General features: G+C 38.4%; 1 protein-coding gene across 3 annotated transcripts in view; it reads left to right on the forward strand.

Moving 5' to 3' along the window:
* EFCAB3 (EF-hand calcium binding domain 3) overlaps window positions 1-16,775 on the forward strand; it is a 149,510-nt gene that overhangs the window by 109,424 nt on the left and 23,311 nt on the right. For 2 of the 3 annotated variants that reach the window (XM_070773709.1, XM_070773710.1), the window contains 3 exons: window positions 2,010-2,057; window positions 8,204-8,294; window positions 14,023-14,099. In XM_070773709.1, the coding sequence (XP_070629810.1) occupies window positions 2,010-2,057; window positions 8,204-8,294; window positions 14,023-14,099 (216 nt within the window). Of the gene's footprint in view, window positions 1-2,009; window positions 2,058-6,493; window positions 7,056-8,203; window positions 8,295-14,022; window positions 14,100-16,775 lie in introns of those variants that run through there. The other variant, XM_019980735.2, reaches the window with a different exon arrangement.

Below are 16,775 nucleotides of genomic sequence, written 5' to 3' on the forward strand. Positions count from 1 at the left end.
CCCATTCCACTTGCTGTCACCAAAGTATGTTTTATTCTGTGACGTCTACAGTGCATTAAAGAAAATTTAGACATTTAAAAGTGTATTTCAATATTTTTAGAAATTTTAAACAGTAATGTCTGTTCCACAAGCTCACCAAATAATATTCAATTTCCCCTTATTAAGTTTTCTGTATGAAAGTGAAAGTGTTAGTCATTCAGTCATGTCCAACTTTGTGACTCCATGGACTGTAGCCTTCCAGGCTCATCTCTCCATGGAATTACCTAGGCAAGAATACTGGAGTGGGTAGCCATTTCCTTTTCAAGGGGATCTTCCCGACCCAGGGATCAAACCCGGGTCTCCTGCACTGCAGGTGGATTCTTTACCGTCTGAGCCACCAAGGAAGTCCAAGATTTCTGTATAGACATAGATATTGAGGAAATAGATTTTATTTCTGAATCCTGCATTGACTTTTTTGTGCATTCGAACATGTACTACTATGATTTAAGTTTTCACCCTCAAATTTCAGACGACTAGACAGTTACTTTTTAGACAATAACATTTTTCACATTAAAAATCTTTCCTGCTAATTCCTATTTCACCATTGCTAGTTTTCTAAGTCATAAAGGTAGATTCCAGTTACCTAGGCACGAACATGAAAATGACATGTCTACATGAACAGCTTCAAGACCTGCTAATATTTATGTCATCTGATAATGAGCATTCAAAATTCCATTCTGACCTTCAGTGGTGCTTGGGTTGTGGGATTCTACGTGAGAATTTTTTAATCACACATATTAGGAATATAGAGAAATTTTACTATATATTTATAAAAAAATAGTGTAGAAAAATAAAGCCTGCTTCTTGTCAGGAACAGAGATATCTTCCAAGTCACATTCCCAGTCAGAGTTGTGGTTCTCCATGCAGTACCCAAGAATGGTATAAGATGTCTCTAAGCAAACTAATGTCTAGGCAGGAGAAGAGCCTGAGAAGAATGAGAGAAGTATGAGAGAATGGAGTAGGGGAGAGGGGAGGGGAAAGAAATGATAAGCTTTGCTTAATTCTACAAATTATGTTTTTTGTGGCAACCTACTCCAGTATTTTTGCCTGGGAAATCCCATGGACAGAGGAGCCTCACAGTCTACAGTCCATGGGATCGCAGAGTCGGACATGACTGAGCGACCAACACACGTACACACACACACACACATATTAGTATTACTATCTCCTCTCCCATAAAGACAATATATCTGTTTTATGTGTACTCCTTTCTGCATGATACATTACGCTGTACAACCTTCACAGCTTAAAGTTACCACAGAATTTTCCATGTTTCCATAACCTGCCCTGTCTTTTCTTGGTATTATAACAGTACATTATTGACATTATCTAGCCAGATTAGACCAAACCTAAGTAACTGAGCCCTTTTTTCCTGAGAGTTAATCTCCTCACATTAAGAAAACCAAACTGCCCCACATTTTGAGAGGAAAAAGACATGAATCAGTACTTTTAAGGTATTTGATGGTTATTTTTCTGGCCATGGGATGGAGTACACTGAGGGATGGAGGTTCTATAGTTAATATTATGACATATATTGTACCCACACATTCCACAGAAGTATTCACTAAAAAGAAATATCTATATCATTAAAAGGTGTATAGATTAGTCAAGGGTTCACAACCAAAGCACTAATGAAAATGAAATGCCTAGCAGATCATTTCTCTTGAGTCAAAACAGGTTTCCAAAGTTACTTCACTTCTTTACATCCCAAGAGATGATAAATGAATAGTCTTGACCTCAATGCTGACTCTATGATGCTTTTCAAAAAAATTTGCCTTTTGAGTTTTATACATTAAATCAGGAAAGAAAGCAATTTTAATTAAGATGTATATCAGATACAACTGACACTTTCTTCAGCTTCCCTCTCATCTAAGGAAAAATTAATATAAAATGACATCTTCCTATTCTACTTTTCATTCACTTCAGAAATTTGTATAATTTTGACTCTGAATCTTGTCTTTAATCAAAAGGAATGGGGTCTCTACAGAAACTAATGAAAATCACAGATGATACCAAAGGTGAGTGAAACCTGATGGCATCAGGCAAAGGCATTATAATGATGGAGTTTAATATTTTGACTTATATTTCTTACTCTGTGGTTATTTTCCTTAGTTGTTTTGTCAATTACTACCCTCTGTCTACTTGTTGACAGGTAACTGAACACCATTGTTTCCCCACTTGTTTTTCTGAGTTCCTTTTGCCTTTTTATTGGGTTGGTCAAAAAGTTCATTTGGGTTTTTCCACTACATCTTAAGGAAAAACCCAAATGACTTTTTGGCCAACCCAATGGTATATGATGCAATGCATCTCATATGATAGTCGGTATTTCATATTGTTTTCTAATGGTTTCAACTCTGATGAATTGTTATCATCTCTAATTACATTGTAACCTATTTGATGCAATTTACAGTACAGTTATACAAAGCAGATATTCCTAACTCTGCCACTAGAGAAATTAATTCAACTCATTGGGCTTTAGTGTCCTTATCTATAAATTGAAAAAAGTAAATTAGATGAATGATCTATCAGTTCTCTTTCAGCTTTAAAATTCTAGGACTAACTTTTGTGGTTGACAAGTTTTCACTGTCAAGAGAGTGAGAAAAACAAAGGTAATATCTAAAACATATAAAGAAACCTTGTTAGCTCAACCAGAAAAAGACTAATAACCCAATTTTAATAATGGGCAGTGTAAATTTCTATTTTGATAAATTTCTATCAAAATATAAATTTACTAAAAGAAGATATAAAAATGTCTAGTAAGCACATAAAAAGATGTTCAACATCATTAGTCTTTAGAGAAATTAAAATCAAAACCATGAGAGACTACTTTACACCCATTAGGATGATTATAATTTTTTAAAAGACAGTAACAAGTGTTGATAAGAATGTGGAAAAATTGGAATCCTTATGCATTGCTGATGGGAATGTAAAATGGTGCAGCTACTGTGGAAAAGTTTTGCAGTCCCCAAAATGTGAAACATAGTCCCCAAAACGTGAAACCATATGACCAAGCAATTCCATTCCTAGCAATATGCCAAAGAGAAATGAAAACATATGTCCAAATATCCATCAAATTATGAATGGATAAACAAAATGTGGCATACACATACATGGAATATTTATGTGTATAAATGGAATATTTATGTGTATAAATGGAATATTAATATTAATCCTAAAAAGGAATGAAGTACTGATACATGCCACAGTATATATGCACTTTGAAAGCATGATGCCAAGAGAAAGAAGACAGACTCCAAAGGCCACACATTCATAACGCTACTTATATATAGGCAAGTGTCCAGAGTAGGTCTATCTATGCAGTCAAAAGACGGATTAGCGGTTGCCCGGAGACAATCACTGTGGGAGGAGAGAATGGGGAGTGGCCGTTAGTGGGTACAGGGTTTCTTTTTGGCTGATGGAACTGCTCTGGAATTAGGTAGTGGTAATGGTTGCACAACTTTGTAAATATACTAAAACCCACAAAATTGTACACTTTCAAAAGTGTGAATTTTATGGTATGTGAATTATAGTTTACTTTCTTTTGTAATTCCAGGACTGACCCAAAAACATATTTGCTAAAAAACAAAACAAAACCCACAAGTACTCAAAATCCATGCCTGTTTGCTTGTCAGGCTCTGTAAGTAGAAATAATAAACAATAGGCTGGCCCCAAACATAAGTCCTAACCCCAAAGCACCTTCCATCTATACAGTGCCTCAAGCTGTGGAACCCAGCTTATGTCCTGGGACCATCAACCCTACAGATAAATATCATACCAGTCCTCCAGTTCTAAACTATGGAAGATACACCTACCAGTAAATTAAGCGAAATCAGCCCTTCATCCCATTTGGTTCTAAATAGATGACTATTGATGTAACTAAATTATAATACATGTCTACTCCCCAGAATGGTTTAGTTCCTTATGTATTCCACCTTATCAATTTCAATGATTACTGTCACCACTATTCACTCACAGTTACAGAAATCTGAATCTGAATGAAACTGTCCCACTTCCCTGTCAGCTACTTTAGGATAGGCATGCCATCTCTTTTTTTGTTTTTTGAGGTATGGATGGTTTACAATATTATATTAGTTTCTAGCGGACAACACAGTGAACCAAAATTTTATAGATTATACTCCACTTATAGTTATTATAAAGTATTGGCTATATTCCCTTTGTTGTACAATGTATCCTTATTTATTTTACACATAGTAGTTTGTGGAGAAGGCAATGGCACTCCACTCCAGTACTCTTGCCTGGAAAATCCCATGGACGGAGGAGCCTGGTAGGCTACAGTACATGGGGTCACGAAAAGTCGGACATGACTAAGCAACTTCACTTTCACTTTTCACTTTCATGCATTGGAGAAGGAAATGGCAACCCACTCCAGTGTTCTTGCCTGGAGAATCCCAGGGACAGCCGAGCCTGGTGAGCTGCCATCTATGGGGTCGCACAGAGTCGGACACGACTGAAGCAACTTAGCAGCAGCAGCAGCAGTTTGTACCTCTTAATCCCCTACCCAGACATCACATTTTATAAGTCTTTTTATTTTCTGTACCTGCTGTTAGCAGGTGTCTGCTGAAGCAATGAAGGGGTGTGTGTATCCATTCACGTAACATCAGTAAGAGTCTAGCATGTGCCAAGTATTAGTCCAGGTGCTTGGGACAAAGCTCACTGCTCTTGTGGATCTTAATTTCTAGTGAAGAGATATACACAATAAGCAAATAATAGTATGACCAAGATTACAGAGAAAATAAAGCAAAGAAAATGAGTATAGGAGATACTGTAAAAGGAGGAAGGTAATCAAGAAAGACCTCACTGATAAAGAGCATTTAAGCAAAAAGCTAAGGAGATTGGGGAGCAGAAATCTGGAGCAAGAACACTCCATGCAGAAGGAAGAGCAAGTGCAAAAGCACTCATGCAACAGCATGCTTGGAATACTTGAGAAAGAACAAAGAGGCCACTGTGGCTGCAACAGAGTGAGCAAGGGCAATGTAGGAGGAGATGAGGTCTTGAAGGGAATGGGACCACCACACAGGCTATGCACTGTACAGTTTCAGGATTGTGCAGTGAGGTGTCCCTTGTTGGGGGAAAGGGGTGATACAGGTGTGGGCAGTAGCCCTGAAGGCTAATGTAAAGGTTCCATTTTTGTTAATACTCTGAGTAACATAGGAAACTGAGGACTTGAACAGAGACATCACATGATCTGACTTAGTTTTTAGAAAATTTTCCTGGTTCCTGTGTGTAGAACAAACTTGGCAGGGGTGGATGTAGCAAGAACAGAAGCAGGGAGACCAGTTAGGAGGTCTTTTGCAGTAATCCAGAGCAGGAAGTAGAGGTTGAGGTGGTAAGAGTGTTATAGTGATGAAAGCAGGGTCCTGAAGAGAGATGTGAACACCGGTGTATCACAGCAGCATTATTTATCACAGCTGAAAGATGGAAGCAACCCAAATGTCCATCAACAGATAAATAAATAAAAAGTGTGATATATATAATGGAATATTGTACATGTGCATGCATGCTAAGTCTCTTCAGTCACGTCCAACTCCTTGCAACCCTATGGACTGTAGCCCACCAGGCTCCCCTTTCCATGGGATTCTCGAGGCAGGAATACTGGAGTGGGTTGCCATGTCCTCCTCCAGGGGATCTTCCCAACCAAAGGATCAAATCTGAGTCTCTTACGTCTCCTGCACTGGAGGTGGGTTCTTTTCCACTAGCACTGCCTGGGAAGCCCCATAATGAAATATTATTCATCCTTAAAAGGAAGTTCTGATACATTGTACAACATAGATGTACCTTGAGGATATTATGCTAAGTGAAATAAGCCAGTCACAAATACTGTATGATTCCACTTATGAGATTTCTAGAGTAGTCAAATTCCTAGAAACAGAAAGTACAATGGTGGTCATTATCTTCATTTTAAATCTTGGTAGCCCCTAACATAGTAAGCCCTAGTTAAATATTTGTTTAATTTATAAATTGAACCTTGTCTTTCTTTCCCTCTGTATAGTAGGCCCTAGTTAAATATTTGTTTAATTTATAAATTGAACCTTGTCTTTCTTTCCCTCTGTATGCCTAGCCAGAATGAAAGGCAATGTACCAAGTTTGGAAAGACTAGGGAAAAGTCAAATTATGCACATAATAAATGAATCCCCCAGAGCAGGAAAAGAAAATCTCTAGAGTTACAGCCAAGTGAAGCCTGAAACAACCTGAGGGGCTCAAGCTAAGCCTTTGCCAGAGGTATCTGTGCTTAGCCATTGTGAAAACTAGGGACACTTCCAACTTCTCTGCTTAGATGATTTAAATGCCAAGACCTGTCGGATCTTGAATACTAAAGTTAAAACAATTATAATGCTTTCTTTAATTGCTCTTTTAAAATCACTCTTTTCAGTAATACCATAGACTACAAATCTATGAGTTTGATTTTGTCCTTCTTTCTGGATATAAACAATTAATGAAATGGTTCTTAATCAGAATTCAACCAAAGCAATTGGTTAAAATTTTTTACTTGAACAACTTTCAATTCACAACTGTTTAGTGTGAAAATATGTTAATACAGAATTAAAAACAACAACAACTCCCCCTTCCCTGAAATCCCACCAGTGTCAAAATATTCTGACTCTGTTACATACCCACACATAACCTACAGGTGCTGAATGAAGCACATTGAATTGAAATCACAATTACTCTAAAGCTGGAAGGAGCTTTTGGGTCATTCTCACCTGGGCTTGAGCCTGAGAAGTGAATGAGGTCACAGTTGTGTGATGGAACAAACCCTTTATTGGATTCTTAATCTGATTGAAGCCCAGAAGTTATAAGTAGCACCACTTAGAAGTAGGTAAATATCCAGATTGTATAGGAATCTATGAAGAGTCCTTTATTTTAAAGTCTATCATCTCAGTGAGAGATTGAAGGTAGTTTTTTAAAGTAATGGTTATTTTGAGCCATGAGGATGATTTCACAGCACCTTTCAACTGCCTAAATTGTCAAGCCTCTCCAGAGTTCCCAGCTCTGTGGTAGGTTTCTAGATTTTGGGCACATGTAGTTGAGTTATTTAGAAACAACAGTTTTCCAGAGAATGAGATAAAAACTTTGGAAAATTGAACTCTAACCAAATATTAGAGACTTTTTCTTCATGGTTTAATAGTATGTGATAGTCTACTATTCCTAAGTCAGAACTCTATATTAAAAAGAGAAAAAGATCAACAATAAAAGGGGGAAACCCTACCAACCCAGCTTCTGGTCCACAGGTCCTGATTTATAAGCTATGCAGAAGTAGAAAGGAAGGACTAGGAAGACCATAGTGGTTGAGAGTCCATTCAGGAGGGTCTAGGGTAGCAAAACAGCATTATATCCCACACATATTCTTACTTTTAATAAAGACCAGTGGGTTCATAAGAACTGATTGGGCAGGGCTGGACCAGAAGGAACCTCTGGGAAAAGCTACTTACTACCAGGTAGCTATCCAAGACACTAACAACTAGCAAATTGCAAATGCTATAATGTCTTGAGATGAAAAATAAATGTTGTCTTTAAACAATTTTTTCTAAATATTTCCAGGATGCTTTACCACTTATTTTTATATAGGATCAGAATAATACTAATATATTCAGGGGGCTTCCCTAACAGCACAGATGGTAAAGAATCCACCTGCAGTGCAGGAGACCCCAGTTTGATTCCTGGGTCAGGAAGATCCGCTGGAGAAGGCATAGGCTACCCACTCCAGTATTCTTGGGCTTCCCTTATGGCTCAGCTGGTAAAGAATCTGCCTGCAATGTGAAAGACCTGGGTTCGATCCCTAGGTTGGGAAGATCCCCTGGAGACGGGAACGGCTACCCACTCCAGTATTCTGGCCTGGAGAATTCCATGGACTGTATAGTCCATGGGGTCGCAAAGAGTCGGACACACCTGAACGACTTTCACTTCACTATGAAGGAGGAGCAATGGCAGGAAATTTTGCTTAGAGATCTTGGGATACTAAAGGGGCCTGTCCACATGGCCTTCCAACTCCCAACATGCACATATCTCTCACTTGCATTTGTACATATTATCATTCTTTGAGGCCCAGGACTTCAAACTCCAGGTCCTGAGCTGGGAAAGTTGTAAAAGTATAGAAAAAAATTAATCTGTGATTTGATCCTTAATGGTATCTTCTGAATTCCAGACAGAGTTACTGGCCCCATGGCAGTTTCTGAAATTAAAGCAAAATTTAAACTGAATCCTTTAACAAAAGTACCCAACTTCCACAGTAGGAGGTAAGTTATGAATTTATTAAGGTGATCTATATATTAAGATAAAAAATTATTATGATGAATATATTAAATACATAAAGGCTATAATGAAACAAGTGAGAAACCTCCTCATGGATCCATTCTGTGATAGTTAATTATAAAACAAAACATCTGAATTGAAGATAAATATTTTTTATGAAATATATATATATATATATATATATATATATATATATATATGTCCTTTTGACTAGAGAAACAAAGAGGGAGAATTCCTTAGTGGTCCAGTGGTTAGGACTTGGTGCTCTCACTGCTGAGGGCCCCGGTTTGATCTCTGGTCAGGGAACTGAGATCCCACAGCTGTGTGGTTCAGCAAAAAAGAAGAGAAACAAAGAGTTCTTCCAAACAAGAGGCTATTTTTGTGTGCTGGGACAGAATACTCCAGAGGGCTAGAGGTTGTCAGTTACACATTAAGACATATTAAGTATCAGTTTAAAGGAGAATGAATTTAGAGGATAATAAACTCCTAAGCATCTGAATACAGAAAAAGAGTATGTAGCTCAAAAATGGCCAGTAAAATGAAATCTGTAAATTAACTCTGACTAACCTTGGGCTAAAGTTGGGATGGGGACTTCCCTGATGGTCCACTGGTTAAGACTCCAAGGGGGTTCAATCTCTGATCAGAGAACTGATCCCAAATGCCAAGTGGCTCAAAATATAAAAAGTAAAATGAAATTTTAAAAATAAAATTGGGAAGGGAGGTTTGCCTTTTTCTCAGTATGATTACTACAAATTCCAATAAACAGTAACCACTAATGACTGAAAGTAAAAGCCTGGTGCAAATTTTATCCGATCATAAGTCAAGAAGCCTCTCTCCTCTCTCACAATTATCCATTTTCCTTGTCATTTTGAGAGTGTTTCTCCTAATGTCCTTAACCGTGCATTTGCTACAAGAATGTATTACTAACTTTCTTTATTGGGACATGGGTAAGACAACCTTGTGTGTGTGTATGCATTCACACACACACACACACACATGCACACTCATTTGTGAACAACTCTTTGTGACCGCATGAACTGAGTCTGGCTGTCCATGGAATTTTCCAGGCAATAATACTGGAGTAGATTGCCATTTCCTTCTCCAGGTTATCTTCCCAACTCAGGGACTGAAACCAAATCTCCTGCATTGGCAGCCAGCTTCTTTACCAGCTGAACCACCAGGGAGCCCCAAGACCTTAGAGCAGCCAGATCCCTTGATCTCATTGTTCCTTTACCCTTTATTGCAAATTGCCTTTTGAAGTGGTGACTTCCTTGTTACTGAAAGTAGTCAAGCAAAGATTAGATAATATCACATGTAGAGGGAATTCCTACATGAGATGAGAAGCTATACTGGGTTCATTCCAAATCTAAAGTTTTTTGAACCTTTGAAACTCTGTAAAATAAAATAATTTTTTAAGTAAAAAAAAAAAACAACAACATTTCTCATGTTTGAGCAAAGATAAGGTTTGGAATTCTGCCAAGAGTATGTTTTTTTAATCGTAACTAATAAAGACTTCATAGAACCATTCAACTTCAGCATCTTCAGCATTACTGGTCGGGGCATAGGCTTGGATTACCTGATATTGAATGGTTTGCCTTGGAAACGAACAGAGATCATTCTGTCCTTTTTGAGATTGCATCCAAGTACTGCATTTCAGACTCTTGTTGACTATGATGGCTACTCCATTTCTTCTAAGGGATTCCTGCCCACAGTATATCTACTACTATACTATACAAATGATCTATACATCATTTGGCCTTGGAATACAGAATGAAGCAGGGCAAAGGCTAATAGAGTTTTGCCAAGAGAACACACTGGTCATAGCAAATACCCTCTTTCAACAGCACAAGAGAAGACTCTACACATGGACATCACCAGATGATCAACACCAAAATCAGATTGATTATATTCTTTGCAGCCAAAGATGGAGAAGCTCTATACAGTCAGCAAAAACAAGACCAAGAGCTGACTGTGGCTCAGATCATGAATTCCTTATTGCCAAATTCAGATCGAAATTGAATAAGTGGAGAAAACCACTAGATCATTCAGGTATGACCTAAATCAAATCCCTTATGACTATACAGTGGAAGTGAGAAATAGATTTAAGGGACTAGATCTGATAGACAGAGTGCCTGATGAACTATGGACGGAGGTTCGTGACACTGTACAGGAGACAGGGATCAAGGCCATCCCCAAGAAAAAGAAATGCAAAAAAGCAAAACGGCTGTCTGAGGAGGCCTTACAAATAGCTGTGAAAAGAAGAGAAGTGAAAAGCAAAGGAGAAAAGGAAAGATATACCCATTTGAATGCAGAGTTTCAAAGAATAGCAAGGAGAGATAAGAAAGCCTTCCTTAGAGATCAGTGCAAAGAAAGAGGAAAACAATAGAATAGGAAAGACTAGAGATCTCTTTTAGAAAATTAGATTTACCAAGGGAATATTTCATGCAAAGATGGGGTCAATAAAGGACAGAAATGGTATACACCTAACAGAAACAGAAGATATTAAGAAGAGGTGGCAAGAATACACAGAACTGTACAAAAAAGATCTTCATGACCCAGATAATCACGATGGTGTGATCACTGACCTAGAGCCAGACATCCTGGAATGTGAAGTCAAGTGGGCCTTAGAAAGCATCACTACGAACAAAGCTAGTGGAGCTGATGGAATTCCAGTTGAGCTATTTCAAATCCTGAAAGACGATGCTGTAAAACTGCTGCACTCAATATGCCAGCAAATTTGGAAAATTTAGCAGTGGCCACAGGACTGGAAAAGGTCAGTTTTCATTCCAACCCCAAAGAAAGGCAATGCCAAAGAATGCTCAAACTACTGCACAACTGCACTCATCTCACACGCTAGTAAAGTAATGCTCAAAATTCTCCAAGCCAGGCTTCAGCAATACGTGAACCATGAACTTCCAGATGTTCAAGCTGGTTTTAGAAAAGGCAGAGGAACCAGAGATCAAATTGCCAACATCTGCTGGATCATCGAAAAAGCAAGAGAGTTCCAGAAAAAACATCTATTTCTGCTTTATTGACTATGCCAAAGGCTTTGATTGTGTGGATCACAATAAACTGTGGAAAATTCTGAAAGAGATAGGAATACCAGACCACTGACCTGCCTCTTGAGAAGCCTGTATGCAGGTCAGGAAGCAACAGTTAGAACTGGACATGGAACAACAGACTGGTTCCAAATAGGAAAAGGAGTATGTCAAGGCTGTATATTGTCACCCTGCTTATTTAACTTCTATGCAGAATACATCATGAGAAACGCTGGGCTGGAGGAAGCACAAGCTGGAATCAAGATTGCTGAGAGAAATATCAATAACCTCAGATATGCAGATGACACCACCCTTGTGGCAGAAAGTGAAGAACTAAAGAGCCTCTTGATGAAAGTGAAAGAGGAGAGTGAAAAAGTTGGCTTAAAGCTCAACATTCAGAAAACGAAGATCATGGCATCCGGTGCCATCACTTCATGGCAAATAGATGGGGAAACAGTGGGAACAGTGTCTGACTTTATTTTTGGGGGCTCCAAAATCACTGCAGATGGTGACTGAAGCCATGAAATTAAAAGATGCTTGCTCCTTGGAAGGAAAGTTATGACCAACCTAGATAGCATATTGAAAAGCAGAGACATTACTTTGCCAAGAAATGTCATGTCGTCAAAGCTATGGTTTTTCCAGTGGTCATGTATGGATGTGAGAATTGGACTATCAAGAAAGCTGAGTGCCAAAGAATTTATACATTTGAATTGTGGTTGTTGGAGAAGACTCTTGAGAGTCCTTTGGACTGCAAGGAGATCCAACTAGTCCATCCTAAAGGAAATCAGTCCTGGGTGTTCATTGGAAGAACTGATTTTGAAGCTGAAACTCCAATATTTTGACCACCTGATGCGAAGAGCTGACTCATTTCAAAAGACCCTGATGTTGGAAAAGATTGCAAGTAGGAGGAGAAGGGGATGACAGAGGATGAGATGGTTAGATGGCATCACAGACTCAATGGACATGAGTTTGGGTAAACTCCAGGAGTTGGTGATGGACAGGGAGCCCTGGCGTGCTGCAGTTCATGGGATCTCAAAGAGTCAGAGATGACTGAGCAACTGAACTGAACTGAATAAAGACATGAGATGATTCCCTTGAGGAGGGCCTGACAACCCACTCCAGTGTTCTTGCCTGGAAAATTTCAAGGACAGAGGAGCCTGGTGGCCTCCATGGGGTCACAAAGAGTCAGACACAACTGAGCGACGGAGCACAATAAGATTGCATTGCCTGGCCTTCTACTTTCCTCTTGCTTCTTAAGAACTTCATATTTCTCCATCTACTGCATCATTTATATCATGCGAAAGTAATCTGTTTATATTTAGAATTATAAACAATGAATATAAAATAACCTGAGTAAAGGTATCAAGTCAGTAATAAAAAGCAAACACCAGAAGAAATCAATGTTAGTAAAAGCTGTGAAAATAAGACTAATTAGATAAAACTCCGTGTCAAAAATGTTGAGATTAGTGCACTTTGAGACCTTATCACCTTCTTTTTTCCCAGGTCCCTCTTTAAAAATGAGCTGACGAATTAACTAGATACTGTAGAGGAAACTACATTCATAAACCATAATTTTTTAATCTAACTTCTATGTTTATATTTCTTCTAGTTTTACTTTTTAAATTTATTATTGTAAAAGCACAAAAACTGAGAGATTACATATTTCTTAAAACCTTTAGTTCTACGAGTGTCAAAACTAAATGTTGGGTGGGGATATATGTGTACTTACGGTAGATTCACATGGTTGTTCAGCAGAAACTAACATAATGTTGTAAAGCAATTGTCCTCCAATTAAAAATATATTTTTAAAAAATAGAAAAAAATTTAAAACCAGATGTATTTTAAATAAAATATATCCATAAAATTGTGTTTATTATAAATTTATTATTAAATTACCATATTATTAAAAATCCAATTTTGCATAATACATTTTTATGTTCCTAAAATAATAACACATCACTGCAGATATATATAAAATAATCCCCAAAGTATTCATCTTCTCCTTTTTTTCAGATCTTATTTTCTGAGGAAACAAAAGGTCATCCAGGGTTCCAAACTTTCCAGAACTGTTCTCTCTTGATGAGAGATGTTAATAGATAGATACAGTTGACATGAGACACTGAGCAGCAGGGGGAGGTGGGAGATCGGCAGAAATCAATCTACTGCTCTCTCCCCATATGCTGGTAAAAATACAGTTTGGCAAAGTTGTAAAATAAACATGAAAGCAAAAGTTTTGCTATAAGTATATTCATCATAATAAGATTATTTAAACATTAAAAATTTGAAACAACTTATATTTCTAACAATAGGAATCGTGTAAGGCTTATATTCTTCAGCACTGGAGTCAAATAAACCTGGATTTGAATCCCAGGGCTTCCATTTATTATCTTTATGACTCAGGACAAGTTATTTAATCCCTCTGAGCCTCAGTTTCCTCTTGTAAAATGGAAGAAATAAAAAATTTTAAGGGGTTAGGATGATGGGCAAGTCTAGGGCAGACGAGGACCTCCATAACCAATATCACTGCCCATCCTGTAGCTATTGGCAATTGACAGTAACAGGACCCTTAGGTAGTGTGACTCTATATATTTTGGTACTTACAGCCACTCCAGTCAGCAAAAACTGATGAATGGAACTAATATTTGCTGGTTTCAATATACATCTCTTTCCTCAGGGATAAAGATTTACCAGGACTTCTGCCATGTCAATTACAGCACAAAGAAAGGAAGTTGAGCCCTTCACAAATGCGAGGTAATGAGAACCATGCTCTAATTAGTATGAAACAACTAATTAGTATAAACATCTAACAAGTTGTTTCATAGGGGTATAGATGAACAATTCTAAAACTATTGTACATGTATACATAGGTTGAATATGTAAGTGACCGAATGGTAGATGGTGGGATCCAGGTTTCTCTCTGTTGGAGTGAGAGGTTTCAGATAAACAAGGGTAGAAGGCTAAAGTGAAACAGTGGAACTGGATTAGAGTGAGAGGTCAGTATAAACTCATGTTTAGCTTAATATGGATGCAGATGGCTAGATCAAGAAATAGAGATATGTGTATGTACATGGGTTAGTATATGTGCATATACTTGCTAGCTCTGTTTGCTGAGAAGACAGAAGCACTGACACCCCCATAGCCGCAAGCATACCTAGCACCTAGATCGTGATTTCCAGGGTCAGTCTCCTGTCAAAGAACCAGAGTTCCTTGGACAAATGGCTGATTTGAGGGCTTGGACGGAGAATATACAAGATGAACATGGAACATCTTGCAGTGCCAGAAAGTTAGGAGATGCTCAGAATGCAAAAGAACAGGAGCGTGTCAAGGGATACAGAAGCCAACCTTAAAGACCTCCCAACAGCCAGAGCTGGAACAGTTTGAGCAATAAAATGAATAGTAGTGGATTATAACTCAAAGCATTAAAAAAAATTGATGTCCCTAATATAAATATAAATGACAAAATAAATGATTGAGTTTTTTAAATGAAGAAGATACCAATCTCTCTTACAAAAGAAATCCAAATAGTGTATTAATAGATACTACCTCTTCCAGGAGGTGGAGCTTAATTCCCCATTCCCCTGGGCCCTCTGTCCCTTTAACCTAGACTACCCTTAGCAACTTGCTTTCAAAGAGTAGAATATGAAAAGGAAAGGAAAGAAATTTACACTGGAAAAATCTGACAGACCTCAGATTTTTACCTGAAGTTACCTCATCAGTGATAAGTCATGTTGATAGCCTTGACATAATGATGAGAACAGCACTTCACTTCTGTGGTTTCCCTTCCCCAAACCCATAATCTCAGGCTAACCAGGGATTTCCTTGGAAGGAATGATGCTAAAGCTGAAACTCCAGTACTTTGGCCACCTCATGCGAAGAGTTGACTCATTGGAAAAGACTCTGATGCTGGGAGGGATTGGGGGCAGGAGGAGAAGGGGACGACAGAGGATGAGATGGCTGGATGGCATCACTGACTCGATGGACGTGAGTCTGAGTGAACTCCGGGAGTTGGTGATGGACAGGGAGGCCTGGCGTGCTGCGATTCATGGGGTCGCAAAGAGTCGGACACGACTGAGCAACTGAACTGAACTGAACTGAACTGAACCATGAGAAAAACAGCAGAAAAACCCAAATTGAAGGACTTCCACAAAACACCTGAATAACACTCCTCAAAAGTTGCAAGAGTGTCAGCAAAAAAAAAAAAAAGGAAAGACTGATAAACTGTTAGAGAGAAGAGGCCCAAAAAACATGACAACTAAATGTAATAATGTGGTGTGGACAGGATCCTGGAACAGGAAAAGAGTGGAGGGAAGAACCAGTAGGATCCAAATAACGTGTGCAGTTTAGTTACTAGTACTATCCCAATGTTGGCCTCGTGATGTGACAAATGTACTATAGTAATGTTAGATGTTAATGATACAGGAATCTACAGGAACTCTCTGTGCTGTCTTTGCAACTACATCTAAAATCAATCTGAAATAAAATCGAAAATAAATTTTTAAACATAACCCCACATAACATCACCTCTCTGACCTCTCCTACTCCTTTGCTCTTGCTCACTCTGCTCCAGCCACACTGGCATCCTTGCTGTTCCTGGAATGTGCTGGGCCCATTCCCCTAGGATCTTTGCCCTAGCTCTTCCCTCTGCCTAGTTCTCTCTTCCCTTCCTCCAGATACCCACTCTCTCACCTTTCAAGTCTTTGCCCAAATCTTACCTTTTAATACAAGCGACCTATCTTTCAATCCCTAGAAATCCTAAACCCCCAACCCTGTGTTATTTTTTTTTTTCCATAGCACTTACCACCTTCTAACACGCTCTCTAACTTACCTATTTACTATGTTTGTATAAGGGCAGAAGCTTTATTTAGTGCACTAATGTATCCCAGGCACTTAGAGCAGCACCTGGCACGTAGAAGGCATGTAGTAAGTACTTGTTGATTAAGCTTCATGAATGCCTACTACATGCCAGAAATACTGGGAGGAAAAAAAGAAACATAGTTTTTTTTTTTTTTTTCTGGAACTATCCAGAGATAGTTCCAGCCCTTGAGAAGCCTGCCTTATATCAAAGGAGAAATATGTTAATTTTTCACATAACTATAGGGCAGTAACATGTATAATATCATATAAGAAACAAATCGCCAGTCCAGGTTCGATACAGGATGCTTGGGGCTGGTGCACTGGGATGACCCGGAGGGATGGTACGAGGAGGGAGGTGGGATGAGGGTTCAGGATGGGGAACACGTGTACACCTGTGGCGGATTCATGTTGACGTGTGGCAGAACCAATACAATATTGTAAAGTAATTAGCCTCCAATTAAAATAAATAAATTTAAATTAAAAAAAATAATTTCTATAGAATTAATCACTCTTGTACATAGAGGTACTAAAACTCGAATGCAGTATGAAATCTTTTATTCTGGTGCCACTTAG

The sequence above is a fragment of the Bos indicus genome, chromosome 19 (genome assembly GCF_029378745.1).
Source record: "Bos indicus isolate NIAB-ARS_2022 breed Sahiwal x Tharparkar chromosome 19, NIAB-ARS_B.indTharparkar_mat_pri_1.0, whole genome shotgun sequence".
Taxonomy (NCBI): Eukaryota; Metazoa; Chordata; class Mammalia; order Artiodactyla; family Bovidae; genus Bos; species Bos indicus.